At 47.8% G+C, this 16,659-nt stretch overlaps 1 protein-coding gene across 2 annotated transcripts in view; it reads left to right on the top strand.

The window, feature by feature from the left end:
- Nucleotides 1-4,176: 4,176 nt before the first annotated feature.
- FBLN5 (fibulin 5) overlaps nucleotides 4,177-16,659 on the top strand; it is a 76,195-nt gene continuing 63,712 nt past the window's right edge. Inside the window, exons 1-4 of one of the 2 annotated variants that reach the window (XM_045901414.3) lie at nucleotides 4,177-4,900; nucleotides 9,011-9,065; nucleotides 10,994-11,045; nucleotides 14,342-14,596. In XM_045901414.3, coding sequence (XP_045757370.1) covers nucleotides 4,884-4,900; nucleotides 9,011-9,065; nucleotides 10,994-11,045; nucleotides 14,342-14,596 — 379 coding nt within the window. In that variant the 5' untranslated portion in view covers nucleotides 4,177-4,883. Of the gene's footprint in view, nucleotides 4,901-5,277; nucleotides 5,469-9,010; nucleotides 9,066-10,993; nucleotides 11,046-14,341; nucleotides 14,597-16,659 lie in introns of those variants that run through there. The other variant, XM_045901413.3, reaches the window with a different exon arrangement.

Genomic DNA, 16,659 nt, shown 5'->3' with positions numbered 1-16,659 from the left:
TTCAGAAAGGCATTGTGATGTAATTATTTTTAGACAGTAAAACATTAAACAACTTAATATTAATAGTTAAAATATATCATTAAATGTATAATTTTGTGAAATCCCCCCCAATTTGAATATCATCTTTTTTTTTTTTTTTTTTTTTTTAAATAGCCCATCTGTCTTCTAACCCATGGCACAGTGAGGACCTTGAGCTTCACTGGGCCAGGAAGGTCCCATTCAGTAGATGATAAACTTTTAGATGTTCACTACCACGTACATTTTGTGAAGTTGTGTCATAGCTGTAATTGTATTTGATTCTGATGATGGCAGGAGGAGCAGATGTTGGGATTTCGATGTAGCAACTAAAAAAGGAAAAACACTTAGGGAAGTGATGGTTCCTAAGAAGCCAGCAAGGGTCCCCTAGCAGTTCATGCTCAGCAAACCTCATTCCCTTTTTTAAAACAGAATTGCTAGATCGGGAAATGCTATAGATAACGTGTGTTTTGATGTTAGTAGGACATCTGACAAGGCCTCTTATCAAGTCTTTGTGGATGGGGACATGTACGCTGAGTGGGAGAAGCTGGTGACACCCCAAGTTAGACAATCAGCAGTGGCCCCAAAACGTTGAAGAAAGAGAAGCAGATCGGGGCCAACCTGGACAGAGCACATCACTCCAGACTGTGTCTTAGTCAGTGTTTTATTGATGACTCTGATAAAGTCAAAGAAGTCACAGTCAGCAGACCTGTAGGTGTCAAAGCTGGGAGGGATACTTCATAGTTTACATAGTAAAATTCATGTTGGAAAAGATCTTGGACAATGGATGACAATTTAAGAGGACACGTGGATGACCTTGTTCTCCGTTAAGGGGGACTCACAGTCCAAACACGGGATGAAGGAGAGGGTGTTAGCAACCTGTGTACCATGGGTTGTTTTTGTTGATGGCAAGTCAGTTTGAACAAAAGGCTGATGCGGCCACGGAGGAGGAGACCGAGCATTTAGCGGCAGAGTCACATGACATAGGAGGAGCCCTTGAAAGAACCTGGGGTGCTCCTCCTGGGGAAGAGGACACCAGCACGGCTAGGAGGGGGAGCTGTTTTCACGAAAAGGAAGCTGGTAGCCACATAGAAGGGGGAGTGGTAGCCCAGGACTGCAGAGGGGAGAATCACATAGGGAAGCCGATTTGGGTTCAACTCAAGGCAGAACTTTCTAACAATGTGAGCTGTTCAATGGTGACCTGGGCTGTTTAGTGAGGTTAGGATTCCCTTTTGTCCATGGAAGTGCATAATTCGCTAGTTATCAAAGATATTTCGGAGGGGATTGTATAGGATAAGGATTTGGACACAGTGACAATCATGAGGATAACCAACTTTTATTTTATTCTCACAACAACCCTGAGAGGTAAATATTATCTCCTTTTTGAAGATGAGGAAACCAAGAGGCAGAGAGGTTAAGTGATTCACCCAAGGTCATCCAGCAGGGAGATGGCGAAACCAAGACAAAGACCAAGTCTTTCCCCTCTTCCAACCTTGGAGTTTTATTTATTTTTTTTAAAGATTTTATTTATTTATCAGAGAGAGAGAGACAGAGGCAGGCAGAGGGAGAAGCAGGCTCCTTGCTGAACAAGGAGCCCGATGCGGGACTCGATCCCAGGACCCTGGGATCATGACCTGAGTTGAAGGCAGATGCTTGACCTGAGCCACCCAGGCATCCCAACCTTGGAGTTTTAAAATGGAAACAATCTCTGGTCCAAGATGGGTCCCTGGACAGTTTTGCTTTCAAGATCCTCAATTTGCTCAATTTGTAGAAAACAGGCATATTGATTTTCTCTCCCTCCTTTTCCTTCAAGAAGGTTGATACTATAAGTGAGATCCATGGACTAGTCATTTAAAACTCTTCTTACTCCCCAAATAGCGCTACGTAAATAGAATACATGTTTATTTTTATTATTTTTTTTAGAGAGAGAGAGAAAGAGAGAGGTTGGGGGATGGGCAGAGGGAGAGGAGAGAGAGAATCTTAAGCAGATTCCATGTCCAGTGTAAAGCCTGGATCTCAAGGCCCTGAGATCGTGACTTGAGCCGAGATCAAGAGTCGGACGCCTAACCAACTGAGTCACTCAGGCGCCCCTAATATATGGTTAAATTAAAGTAACCTCATATTCTGAATAGTTAATACATGCTCATGGTACAAAATTCAAATTTTACCAAAAGGTGAGCAGCGAAGAGCAAATTTTCCTTTCACTTCTCTTCCCCAGCTGCCTACCCAGTTTCCTTCCCAGGAGACAAACTATGCTAACAGTTTCTCATGTATCCTTCATGAGATGTCTTTTCTTTACATACACAAGCAAGAAGTTGTGTATATATTTTTCTCAAATGGTGACATGCGCTACACACTTCTACAACTTGCTTTTACACTTACTAATATATTCTATGGAGCTATGTAAAATTACCAATATTCTACCCTTTTGACTCTGCTGGAAATCCTTCAATATTAAGCACACAAGGAGCTGGTTCAGTCCTTTTTTAAAAAAATAATAAAGTGTAACATACATAAGACTTCATGAATCCTAAGTGGACACTCCTCTGAGTAACCAGGACCCAGATTGCTAATTCGAATGTTATCAGCATCCAGAAGTGCCCCTCGAAGTCTCTACCTCATTCAGAATTCTGTATTATATAAAAGGACTCGTCCAGTATGTACTCTTACGTGTCTAGCTTTTTCTGTTGGTTGCACAATAGTCCGGTTTCGGAAGTCCCCTCCTTTATTTAACCCTATTGGTGTCCAACTGATGGATGTTAAGGCTGTTTATAAACCTTGGCAATTGGGATCAGTGAACAACCTTGTAAATATAATGTATTTAAAAAAATGTTTTATTGTGGGGAATTTTCAGCATATGCCAAGTAAATAGAATAGTGTAGTAGACATCAGCTTTGACAACTATTAGTATCCTGACATTTTTGTTGAATGCATTTTTATTTTTATAATTTTACACGATTTTATTTGTATTTAAGTAATCTCTACACCCAACACGGGGCTCCAACCTATGACCCCGAATTTAAGAGTAGCACGTTCTTCTGACTGAGCCAGCCAGGTGCCCCAAATGCATTGTTAGAGTAGGATTTCATTTACTTACTAAAAAGATGGCCTTTGAGAAGGCTAACTATGTAGACTTTGGAGTCTCAGTTGTGTCAGTGACCAGCTGTGTGACCAGGGGGGAGTTACCTAACCTCTCTTAATCCCACACCAATAAAATAGAGATCTGATTCCTATGGCACACAGTTACGGTGAGGAGAAAGGACCGCATCAGGGCCTTTCCAGCTGTAGGTAAGGTTTTGTTGATGGGCCCAAGGGAAGATGCACGTGGGGAAGGAGGGGCTCGGACTACTGCCAATCCCACCGTGGTCTTTTCTAGAATAGTGTCTTTGGTAAGACTTCATCTCACGAAAAGGTTCCAGTGCTTAAAAACAGAAAGAAAGGAAGAAAAAGAAATAATTTGGAACACCCCCCCCCCCATACAATGAATGTGAAACACTGAACATAATGCTTTTAGGTTCTTTTTTTTTTTTTTAAAGATTTTATTTATTTATTTGAGACAGAGAGAATGAGATAGAGAGAGCATGAGAGGGGGGAGGGTCAGAGGGAGAAGCAGACTCCCCGCCGAGCAGGGAGCCCGATGCGGGACTCGATCCCGGGACTCGATCCCCGGACTCCAGGATTATGACCTGAGCCGAAGGCAGTCGCTTAACCAACTGAGCCACGCAGGCGCCCTGCTTTTAGGATCTTCTCCATCATTCTGCTTTCCCCGACTGTCCTTTTTGGTCTTTTCAAATCACCATTTCACTTGTTAAAATCCCTTTCGAGCCAAGGAACACTTTAAAAAAAAATTCTAATTTTTTCTGGCTTTACTGAGATCTATAATACGACACCGAGTCCGCGCAAGGTGGACGGCGTGGGGATTTGCGACTGGACACCGTTCCATTAAAGGAGGAACGCGGCCCCCCGAGAATCAGGGGACGGGGGCGGGGCGGGGCGGGGCGGGCGCGTGGCCTCGGGAAGGTTTGCATTGCACAGGCTTGATGTCTCGAATCAGCCTCAGCCAGGCTCCCTCCTCCTCCTCGTCCCCACCCCCTCGTGCTCCCCACCCCTTCTTCGAGAAAACCGTGAGTCTCCGTCGCTCCCCCCAAGCCTCTGCTTCCCCGGGTCTGGCTCCCCAGTTACGTCCTCCGACTCGGGGCCCGGTCGCCGGGTCTGTCCTGAGTTCAGGTCGTCCGTCTTCCGGACGACGACTTCCGCGGCCGGATCCTCCTCCCCCGCCTCGGCCGGGCCGCCCGCGTCGGCCCGGGCAGCGCCGTCCTCGCTGGGTGGGAAGTAAAGGGTCAACGGGCCCTCCCCGCCCCCCGCCCCCCTGCACTTGCCCGCCAATCGCCTGCGGTGGAGATGCGGGGAGCGCGAGGGCGGCTGCTCCGGCGGGGCGGCGGGCCGGGGCTCTCCTCCCCGCCGAGCGCTGGGTCCTGGCAGGCGCCCCAAGATTGTTGTGAGGAGTCTAGCCAGTTGGTGAGCGCTGTAATCTGAACCAGCTGTGTCCAGACGGAGGCCCCATTTGCATTGTTTAACATACTTAGAAAATGAAGTGTTCATTTTTAAAATTCCTCCTCCAATTGGTTTAATGCTGAATTACTGAAAAGGGCTAAGCAAAACCAGGTGCTTTCTCTGTGGGCTCTCCAGTGGCTCGGAGGACCCAGGCTCTCCCCTCGTCCTCCCCGCGACTGGCTCGTCCCCCTGGAATAAAATACGGGCGAGCCCCGAGGGCCCAGAGGGAGCCGAAGTTCAGGGCCGGCTCCGAGGTCCTGCGCAGCCAACTTTTTCTTTTTCCCCTTTGTTGCTCCTGCTCACACATCTTGGACATGCCAGGATTAAAAAGGTAGGTTCCCCCCCGCTCAAGACTTTTTTCCTCCAGGGTCTGGAAACCTTACTGAAAACCTGATGGGTGGAAAACGGCGATGGCTGGGATTCAGGCTGTGTCAGGATATTGGAAAAGGCATTGGCTAGTGATGCAATGATATTGTTAATTACAAAAAGCTGCGCCTCTGTAATTTCCATCTTGAAGTCTTCTTTTGGGAGTGGGTATTTTATAATACGGCTTCAGAAGACAGCACCCGAGAGAAGTCTGCAAAAGCCTCAGAGCTTGATGCTCACTCTTTCTTTTCTGAAAGGGCAGCAAATTTGTGTGTCGCTTTAGAGTATATGTATACGTATATATATATACGTGTATATATACGTATATATATACACATATATATTTCTAAAGCTGGGAGACCAATTACTAGTTCACTAGCCATCAGTTTGCTGCATTGGCTGTTGGACAAGCGGACGGGCTAGCCGAACATCCCGAAATTGGATTTGCTCTATGTCTGTGTGGGATTCACAAAGGGCATGCGACCCAGAAGTTTCAAGCCAATGAAAAGTGGGGACTACAGACAGAAATACATGTAAGCAAACGTTTTGCTCTTCTTTAAGGAAATTGCAGTTTCAGTCAAGGAATCTTTAAACCTTGAAGAACTTTATCCAGATTATATCTGCAGTCAGTCAAGGAATCCTTAAACCTTAAAGAACTTTATCCAGATTATATCTGCAGTCTTTAGCGAACTTTTAAAAATGTAGCTGCGTTAGACAGATGAACTGTGTGTGTGTCGGGGGGCAAGGGTGGTCCTGTATTGGGGACCGGCACTTCTCTGACAGATAGCCCTGAGACTCCGTTGGCCCCTCTGGCTTTCCTTACACTGTAGGCTGGTGCACAAAATGGGGTGGACCCACCTGTTTTCGAAAGTTCCAGGGACCAGTTATGAGCATCCAAGTCTCCCCTCGAATTTCTATAGTTCCTTTATTTTTAGAGTTTTCTGGGGTTCTTCGTGACAAGGTGTAACTGTTCGTGAGACTGTGAGAGAGCAGCAGGGCGTGGGTTCCTGCACTTTCAGAAAACCCTCTCGATCCATCGGCCTGAAACTTACTTGGCCCCCAGGACTCAGCTGTGGTTCTTCCAGGAGGCCGGGCTTCAGGCTGGACCTTGCCGAGGAGACCTGTCCCAGGGCTGCCCTCCAGCCAAAGGGAACTGGGAGTAGGGGAGTCGGGGGAGAAATGGGGTTAGCATGCCTTTTCCACTAGCTCTTGGAACCCACTGCGTTCAGTCCGGCTGTTCCGTCTCCAACATAAACGAGACAGGGTTTTATAACCAAGCGAAAGGAAACTGCATGTGAAGAAACAGGAAAACATTGAAATTCATAATATACAGCTTGGAAAATAAATGTGTTATTGTTCTCCCATTCCTTCCAGATATAAATCTAGCCGTCGCAAATATCAAAAAGCCCTGGGATTTGGCTCTGCACTTTATAAGGTCAGAGCTGTCTCTGGCGTTCTAGAACCTGGCTCACACAGGCACTCAGATGAAATGAAAATGTGTGGACTCTCAGGGTCTTTACTCTTTTGATCGGGGACTAGATGAAGGAAGTGGGCCTGTGTCTTCTAGCACAATGTCACGGTTCTGTTCTCCCTGGAGGATGTCAGCTCAATTCCAGGGCCCTCCAACTACCCAGGGTTGCTAATTCAGATGAGCCTTGTGTCCTGGATTGAGTCAGCTTTGTCATCTATCGAACATTCTTTTTATGAAGGGAGGGATTATAAAGTGGAGTATGTTGATAGTAGGAGGTCTTCAAGATCACCTCCTCTGGGAAGTCTTCTCTGACCTTCCTGTAACTGCCTCCAGCTTGGCTCTCATGGCGCTCACTGGGTATTTCTCTCAGTGCCCTTACCAATGTGTATCGACGTTATCAATTCAGGTGGCTCTCCAGCCAGCTCCCCAGGGCAGCGATTGGGTCATAGTTTTGTTGCTCTTCTGTCTAGGGTCCTTGTTTGCAAGTAGTAGTTGCTCGGATAAATCACTATTGAACTGAACAATAATAGCACTAAATAGCTCTTCATTTACATAGATTTTTTTTAAACCATTGTAATAGTTTTTTAAAAGATTTATTTATTTTAAAGATTCTATTTATTTAATTGACAGAGAGAGAGAGAGACAGCAAAAGAGGGAACACAAGCAGGGGGGAGTGGAAGAGGGAGAAGCAGGCTTCCCGCTGAGCGGGGAGCCGGATGCGGGGCTTGATCCCAGGACCCTGGGATCATGACCTGAGCTGAAGGCAGTCGCTTAACCAACTGAGCCACCCAGGCGCCCTATTTATTTATTTTACAGAGAGAGCAAGAGAGTGAGCAGGGGGAGGGGCAGAGAGGGAGAGACTCCCCACTGAGCATGGAGCCCAACTCGAGGCTCAATCCCACAATCCTGGGATCATGACCTGAGCCAAAACCAAGAGTCAGACGCTTAACCAACTGTGCCACCCAGGGACCCCTAAACCATTGTAATCATTTTTAAAAATTCTTAATTAAATCTTTATTTTAAGATTTTATTTATTTATTTGAGAGAGAATGAGAGAAAGAGCATGAGCACGGGGGAGGGGCAGAAGCAGAGGGAGAAGCAGATTCCCCGTGAAGCAGGGAGCCCGATGCAGCACTCGATACCAGGACCCCGGGATCATGACTTGAGCTGAAGGCAGACGCTCAAGCGACTGAGCCCCCCAGGTGCCCCTAAACCATCATAATCATTTTTAAGTGTAGAGTTCAGCAGCGTTAAGTACATTTCATGTTGTTGTGCAGTCAATCTCTAGAACTCTTCTCATCTCGCAAAACTGAAACTCCCGTCTTCGTGAAACACTGACTCCCTATTCCTTCTTCCACTCCGCCCCTATCACCCACCATCCTACTCTTTGTCTCTAGGATTTTAACTGTTCTGCGTCTCTCATATAAATGGACTCATACAGTATTTGTCCTTTTGTGACTGCTTTAATTCACTTAGTATCACGTCCTCCAGGTTCATCCACGAGGTAGCTTATGCCAGAATTTCCTTCCTTTTTAAGGCTGAAATATATTCTGATCCACACTTGGTTTATCCATTCATCTGTTGATGAACCCTTGGGCTGCTTTCACCTTTGGGCTATTGTGAATAATAATGCTGCTATAAAGATGGGTGTACAAATATCTCTTTACGTCCCTACTTTCACTTCTTCTGGGTGTCTCCCCAGGAGTGGAGTTGCTGGATCATATGGTAAATCCATTTTTAATGTTCTGGGGTGCTGGCACCCATCTGCCCCCTTGTACCTCCCCACCAGCCCTGCACAAGGGCTCCAATTTCTTCACATCCTTGCTAACACTTGCTGTTTTCTGCTCTTTCGATTATAGCTATCCGGATGAATGTGAGGTGGTATCTATACAGTGTTTTTAAAGCCTATTGGCAACCATGATTTTACTGGATAGAAGCTTGCGGGGGAGGAAGGGTGGAAGTCTCAGGCTCAGAGAGATTCAGTGGTTTGTGAATGGAGAGCCAGCCCGACCCACGGGACTCCTGGACTCCTCCTTCTAAGATTTCCCTCTGCATCCATTCTTCTCCCGGCTGCCCAGGTCCCCTGGCCCCTCTTTGCCATTGGGGCCTATGTGAAGCGTGCTCTGGGATTAGGAGACTTTCCCGAGACACTTCTCTTCCATAGAACTCAAATGCTGCATGTTGGCACTTTCCTTTCATCTTTTGAGGAGGCTGTGGTCTCATTCACTCTGTTACCATTTCCGAATAAAGATATTCAAAACTTTGCGAGAAGTAAAGACAAAGCAGCTGGTCCATACATTGGTCACGCCACAGTGGTGGGTTTTAGATTTTGTCTTCGAAGCAGCAAAACCTTTTATTTAAAAAAAAAATGTCATCTAACACATTATCCCAACATATAAAACTAATAGAAGAGACATGATTTTGTTTGGGATGTTTGGGGGTATCTGGAGTCCGCTTTGACCTTGGGAGCACCCCAGCCCCCAAATTATATACACAAAGTGGAGTCCCCATTGTAAATACATGGGCAGCCTGAGATCTCTGTCCCCAGCCCTGGATTCTGGAGCTGTCTTGGGCATTTATGTCTCGACTTCTTGCTCCCTGCAGGATCCTCACTGTTACCATTCTGGCTCTCTGTCTTCCGAGTCCTGGGAATGCACAGGTAGGATTTTAATTTTGTTTCTTACCTAGAAGCGTGTTAAAAATCAGGGAGAGGGGGTCCAGCCATGCATTTTAAAATCCCAGGATTTACAGTTCACCGAAGCTGAGCCCAGCCCTGCGCCCAGATGAAGGCCAGGCTCAGAGAAGTTGATCCTGTCCCCAGGGCAGGGCTGGGACTTGAGTGTTCTGATTCCCAATCCAAGACTTTGAATCGGATCCACTGCCTCCTTTGTGTCTTTTGGGACTTGATTTATGGTAAATGTTAAAAAGTCAGAGGTGCTCTAGGGCTTCTGGGCGGTAGTGTCCTGCATGCATGTGGCCCCCGTGGGTTTGTGTGTCTCCCGCAGACACGCATCCCCGGCCGGAGGAGGCGGGTCCCACCTCTGGGCCGAGCCCCCTGGCAGGAGTGTGCACAGGGGGTGGGAGATTCAGGCTCCGGCAGGGGCCTGGGAGAGGCCTGCAGCGCCCAGACCTTAGGAAGCCACGTTCGTGTCAGCCTTTGAGAATGTGGGCACATCCCTCCTGCAAACTCAGAGCGGCTTCTCTGTCTCTGGCTCACACATGAATGAGGCCTCACCTTGGAGCAGGGTGAAGGGGCCACAGGTTGGGGGGGGAATATTTTTTCCCTTCATAGTAAGAATTTTGAAATGGATTCAGGCTATTAGGGATAGAAAGGATCTTGGGAAGAGTAACAGAGACATAGAGCTTGGAGGGCCCTTGGAGTCCTTTGATCCAGCCTCATGGTGACGGATGGTGACATCTGGGCCCAGAGAGGACAGTGTCCCGGTCCTGTGTTTACTGCACATACATGAACACATCCAGTCCTTGCAGCTGCCCAGAACTAAGCGCTGTCACCCCCATTTTACAGGTGAGCATAGGAAGCTGTGACTAGTGGCTCTAGGGAGGAGTTGACGCCAGGCAGGCTGGTGGACTAGAACCCTCCCTGGTGCTTAGTTGGTTAGCCAGGCCTGGACTCCGGTCTCCTAGTGTCCCGAACTTTATGGCACTGCCTCCTGGCTCATTTGCTCCCTTTCTTTTGCCCCAAGGCCCTAAGACTCCTGAGCCCACTTCCATGAATGCAGGCTGAATCCATCCTCTCCGAAAACCAGCCCACAGCGTGGGGAAGCCAAACCCTGGAAGGCGCAGAGAAGGCCAAGGATGGGGTTCCCAAAGTCAAACATTCCTTCTCCGCCTGTTCCTATAAAATGTCCGTCTTCAGGGTCTTCCCCAGAGGCCCATGGACTTTTGGCCCCCATGACATTTTTCTAAGGCCATAAAGTTGTAAACACAGGTTGCACGTGAAGACCACAACCTTCGGAGACTGTTGAGACCTGTCCATTTCTGGAAGCGTCTTTGTGTAATTGTCTCGGGGAGACTGAAATAGGGGGATTTCCCCGATACTACTTTTCTTACAAAACGGGCTGCATCGCTGTGTAGCTTTTTAGGTTAGAGGGTTGGGTTAGGGGGCTTCACAGGGGGCAGGGCACTCACAGGGGGCCCTGAGAAGGGGAGGTCAAATAGCACCCAGAGCAAGAGAGTGATTGCCCTTGAAAGCAGTCACATCCACTCCCAGAAAGAGATGAACACAGGATGTGCCTCATCATCGTGCGGATCAGATGTGATTATTCCTACTCTTCTTAAGCAGAGCAGGAAACAGCCCCAAATCCGCAGATATTGGGGGTTTTGATGCAATGGTGCGGGGGAGTTTAAAGCATAATGCTAAGTGTAAAATGATTATAAGAAAATACTAAAAAGAAGGGGGGCAAATAGGCCTTATAGCACAGGTGTTGGTATTATGGATGCTTTTTTTCCTTTACTTTATTTCCCGAACTTTCTGTGATGTCCTTATAATACTTTTATAGTAAAAAAATAAATAAATAAAAGTAAGGAGCGCGACCTTACCTCTTTGTCCTCTCTCCTTCCCTGCAGCAACAATGTACTAACGGCTTCGATCTGGACCGCTCGTCAGGACAGTGTTTAGGTACGAGGCCACCGAGGATCCTGCACTGGGCGGGGGGCCTTCCGTGACAGACCGCTGGTGGGGCCGTTTCTTTCCCAGCTGCTGCTCGATATTATCACATCTGTATTGGCCTGGATTATGGAAGAAAACAGTGCCACAGAATGTCTGAAGTCGATAATGCCCGTTACCAATTTCCTGCTTTGTGGCCAGCCCCATGAGGGGCCAAAAATGAGCAAGGATTGATCCATGTCTCCCCAAGGGGCTCTCCATCTGTATTAGGTTCTGATGGCGCTGTAACAAATTGCCTCATACTTCGTGGTTTAAACAACAAAAATGTACCTCACGGCTCAGCTTAGAAGTTATCTATAGATCATTATCTATAATTGTTTGTAGGCCAGAAGCTCTTTAGGGGTTTCCCAGGCTAACATCAAGGTGCCAGCAATGCTTTGTTTCTTTCTGGAAGCTCTGGGGGAGAATCCTTGCTCATGGGTATTATTGGCAGAATTCACTTTCTTTCTTTCTTTTTTTTTTTTTTAAATATTTTATTTATTTATTTATAGAACAGAGAGAGACACAGCGAGAGAGGGAACACAAGCAGGGGAAGTGGGAGAGGGAGAAGCAGGCTTCCAGCCGAGCAGGGAGCCCGATGTGGGGCTCGATGTGGGGCTCGATGCGGGGCTCGATCCCAGGACCCCGGGACCATGACCTGAGCTGAAGGCAGACGCCCAACGCCTGAGCCACCCAGGCGCCCCGAATTCACTTTCTTTTTTAGAAAAATTGAGATATGATTGATGCATAACATTGTGTGAGTTTAAGGTGCACGAACTTACTGATTTGATACACGTACATATCGCAATATGATCTTCACCAGAGCCTTTGCTTAACACCGCCCTCACATCACGTAGTTACATTTCTTTTCCTACGGTGAGAACATTTAAGATCTACTCTCCTAGCAGTTTTCAAGTCTCTAGTACAGTGCTGTTAACTATCCTCACCATGAGGCCCATGAGCTCCCCAGCACTTATTTGACTTATAACTGCAAGTTTGTGCCCTTCATCAGCCTCTCCCAGTCCCCAGCCCTTGTCAACCACCATTTCACTCACGATTTTTATGAGTTTGGCTTTTTTGATTTCACATATAAGGGAGATCATACAGTATTTGCTTTTCTGTGACTTACGTCCATCCATGGTGTTGGAAATGGCAGGATTTCCTTCTTTCTCTTGGATGAATAATATTCCATTGAGTATGTGTGTACAAACATTGTGTGTGTGTGTGTGTGTGTATCCTGATATAAACACGTCTTTATCCATTCATCTGCTGACGGACACTTAGGTGGCTTCCACGTCTTGGCTATTGTGAACGATCCTGCAGTGAACAGAGGAGTGCAGACATCTCTTTGAAATTCTGTTTTCATTTCCTTTGGATAAATACCCGGAACTGGGATTGCTTGATCATAGGGTAGTTCTATTTGTAATTTTTTGACGACCTTCAGACCATTTTCTGTAGTGGCGGGACCAATTTATGTTCCCACAGAATCCCGTTTCCTGCGGTGGCAGGACTGAAGGTCCTGAGTCCTTGCTGGCTGTCAGTAGAGGGCTTTCCTGGTTTCTAGAGGCCTCCTCATTCCTTGCCTCATGGTTCCTTCCAGCCCCCCCCCCCACCACCATCTTCAGAGTCACCACTGTGAGTTAAGTCCCTCATGGGCTCTGGATCTCTTCTTTTTCCATTGTCACATCTCTCTGACCAGCCCTTCTTGCCTCTTCTTCTTCTGCTTTTAAGGACTTAGGTCATTACACTGGGTCCACCCAGGTAATCTCCTACACCCCCATCTCAAGGTCACCTGGTTAGCAGCTTTAATTCCTTTCATTCTCCTTCGCCAGGTAGCCTGATGCAGTCCCAGGTTCCGAGGATCAGGACTGACCTCTGGGGGCTATTCTCCTAGTACGTCATCTAGTGGAAGAGGTAGACCTAGACAGAGAGTCAATAAAGAAAGTCTTCATTGAGGCCACATTTGAATTGGGCATTGAAGGATGAGTAGGATCCTGAGAAATGGCATTCCTGGTGGAAGGAACCGCAGAAGCAAAGACCAGGGATGGAAAGGACGTTCAGAGTATAGAATAGTTTGTTGTGGATGGAGCACAGCATATATAGAAAGATAATAAGGCAGCCCCACTTGCTCCCACCTCGGGGATGTATTTAGCTTTTTGATTATATTTGATCGAAGCCAGATCATGTATCTTCCCAGAGCTCACATCAGCTAAGAACCAGAGGGGAGAGAGATGGTTCCAAAAAGTGACGAGTGCTAAGGAACAAAACCCTGCCATGGACAGTCTAGGCTGGCACTTAGATTTGAAGTGCTGGGGGACGAGGATGGGCCAGGAGATGAGAGGGTGGCCACCATTGTTTTCTGTCCCACCAGACTGCTGGAGGGTCTCAGGCTTACCGCTAGAGAACGGGGCACCTGAGCCTCAACGTTTCTCTTTCCTGAGCTGGGAGTTGGTGTGCGTGTCTCGGATGAGCTGGCTGGGGTGAGCATGTCTCCCCCAGCCTCCCGTCCCCCGTGGAGTGACCCCAAGACTGGTGAGAGGGCCCAGCGCGTGGGCTCAGGCATTGGGCTGCTCGTGCTGGAGCCAGAGTTCAGGCATCCCCTGCCCCCACTCCTTGCAAGGCCGATTTTTCTAGGGAACCCAGCTCCCCCGCTCCAGGCCTAACAAGCAGAACACCAGCCTGGCTGGACACGGGCCTGTTTGCTGGCACCGTGTGAGCTGACTTGCCAGTAAGCCTCCACTTTCTTCACAAGTAACTAGCTCTCAGCCAGGCCTTGTCTTCCTTGATGCAAGGGACTCTCTCTCTCCCCTGCCCAGCTGTTATTTGGAGTAGAAGTGGGAATAATTATGAGGTCCCTCCCAGTGTTCCCGAGTGTCATATGGGTACATGGGAGCACCTGGGATGTTTTTAGATGGTACACTCACAGATGAATGCTCTATTTCCATATTTAAACATTCATTTTTACTGGTACTTTCTGTTTACGTTAATTGGCAGTGTTTCCTTGGTTTCACATGTGGGTGATAATACGGGGTTTGGGGCTATGGCTCACACTGTGATGTGGTCTCTGATGGCTGATCTTTGGGCGACGCTGGTCAATGGGATTCAGTTTAGCCAGCGTTTGAGCGTCCCTTCAGCGATGAGCCAGGGACTGCCCTCCGTGTTTGGGCGCAGATGTTGGTACAGACTGCGTTGGGATCCTTGGCTGAAGTAGGCACCATGCACGGTGTGGCCAGGGAGCCGCTAACCCTCATCCTTTCTGTGGGTTCCAGATATTGACGAATGCCGGACCATCCCGGAGGCCTGCCGAGGAGACATGATGTGTGTTAACCAAAACGGCGGGTATTTATGCATCCCCCGAACAAACCCAGTGTACCGAGGGCCTTACTCGAACCCCTACTCGAACCCCTACTCAGGTCCATACCCTGCAGCGGCCCCACCGCTCTCAGCTCCAAACTACCCCACGATTTCGAGGCCTCTCATCTGCCGCTTTGGATATCAGATGGATGAAAGCAACCAGTGTGTGGGTGAGTAGTCCAGAGTCTCAGGCTTCTGTGCTCTGGGGAAGTCTTAATCCGGCAATGATGAAGTCCTGACCCGTGAAGCAACGACTTTCTTTCTACAGAGTTCCTTCCCGCTTAGCGGCCTGTTGTCCCCGATCACCCTCCCACCCAAGAGTAGCTTAGATTGCTGTCACATCATGGTTCTCATCCAGAAAGCCGATTTGGTTTTTTTGTTTTTGTTTTTTAAAGATTTTATTTATTTGACAGACAGAGACACAGCGAGAGAGGGAACACAAGCAGGGGGAGTGGGAGAGGGAGAAGCAGGCTTCCCGTGGAGCAGAGAGCCCGATGCGGAGCTCCATCCCAGGACCCTGGGATCATGACCTGAGCCGAAGGCAGATGCTTAACCGACTGAGCCATTCAGGCGCCCCCAGAAAGCCGATTTGTTTTTCTTTATTTTCATCTGTCTGTCTCTCTATCATCTATCTATTTAAAGACTGAGCTTATATTTTTTCCATTCAATAATAAATGCATCTGGTTTAACTTAGTGAATCCCAGAGAGAAGATCTAGAAAGGACCAGCACTTTCTCTTCAACACTCCTCACCCTTGAATGGAATGTATATTCTTGAAATAAAAGAAGTCTTGAAGGCCACGGCCAACCGTTCTGGAAAGAGAGTGGGTTCCTTGGGTGGGTGCCAATGTTCTTTTGGCTAAAATGAGCCTCACTGATGGGAACTCACAGCAAGAGTAGACCTCTGGGAGGAAGGAGACCCCACGTGGCACGAGGCCCCAAGGGGGTTGGCAAGTGGTTTGACTGGTGCCCTAGTGAGCTTTGGTGTCTGTTGGCCAGTGTGGCCTTGGTGGAGGGTTACCTGGGATCCTTCCTTGGTTGCTTTGATGGTTGGACCAAAACCCTTTGTGACTGTTTCCAGCTTTGGCAGATGGTCTAGAGTGATGATGGCTCCAGACTTTTTTGATCATGTACCCCATATCCAGGATCTTTTTGAGCCTGGAGCCCCATGATATACATATTTATAAATTACATACATACTCTGTTATAGTAATATGGTTTGAGGAGTGTAACACATACATTCAAAGCTAGAACATTTTAGAAGATGTGATAAAAATAAATGTGCTTTGAAGTTCTGATACTTCCTTCCCATACCTCAAAATTTCTGGAGACCACTGGTGTACCTAGTGAGATCTTTGTTGGTCCCATTTCAGGGCTCTGAAGTATTGAGCTTTTAGAGAGGCTTGGGTTGGTTATTTCGTAATGTCTTGTATATGCTCATGCAAATGAGTGTGCATTTCCATCTGGATACATGGAAATAGTATGCAAACAAGTGTCCTTCAGAGCTGCAAGGGGAAATTGGATGCACCTGGACCCAAACTTCTCCATTCTTACTGGTCGCAAGGGACATGGGGTGTGTATGTGTGGGAGAGGGGTGGGGGACGGAGGAAGGAAGAGAGAGAGGGAGAAGGAGGGGTGGGGAGGGAGGGAGGGGAGAGCTGGTTGATAGTCACTCTGAATATAGATGAGTGGGCAGAGGCAAAGAGTGTGGGGCCCAGTCAAGCCACGGACGCGGTTTGGTGGAGAAGGAGGTAGCGTACTTCCTTAAAATGTGCAGCAGGACCGCCGTAACTGGAAGGGACTTTACCAGTTGAACTTCTGCTTCTTTATCTTCTAGGAAAGGGAGCATGGACTCCAACAAGTTAGCGATGACAGAGGTTAGGATGGGAGGCCACTGGACTGATGACCAGTATCTACCTTCCTAACTCGGCCACATGACCTCTCTTGTCTGGTAGAAAAAAAATGATCCCCAAAAGAAAGAAGAAGAGAAGAGAAGGAGAGATTGGGGGATGCCTGGGTGTCTCAGTTGGTTAAGCGTCTGCCTTCAGCTCAAGTCATGATCCCAGGGTCCTGGGATGGAGGCCCACATCGGGCTCCTTGCTCAGTGGGGAACCTGCTTTTCCCTCTCCCTCTGCTCCTCCTCCCCACCCATACTCTCAATCTCTCTCTCAAATAAATAAATAATCTTTAAAAAAAAAAAAAGGGAGAGATTGGGGTGGAGCTCCTCTTCCAGGA

Source organism: Mirounga angustirostris, unplaced genomic scaffold (assembly GCF_029215605.1).
Source record: "Mirounga angustirostris isolate CCGP_5_RB_7025 unplaced genomic scaffold, mMirAng1.0.hap1 SCAF_9, whole genome shotgun sequence".
Classification (NCBI taxonomy): domain Eukaryota; kingdom Metazoa; phylum Chordata; class Mammalia; order Carnivora; family Phocidae; genus Mirounga; species Mirounga angustirostris.
The sequence above is the reverse complement of the archived record's forward strand: the minus strand, read 5'-3'. Positions and strand labels throughout refer to the sequence as shown.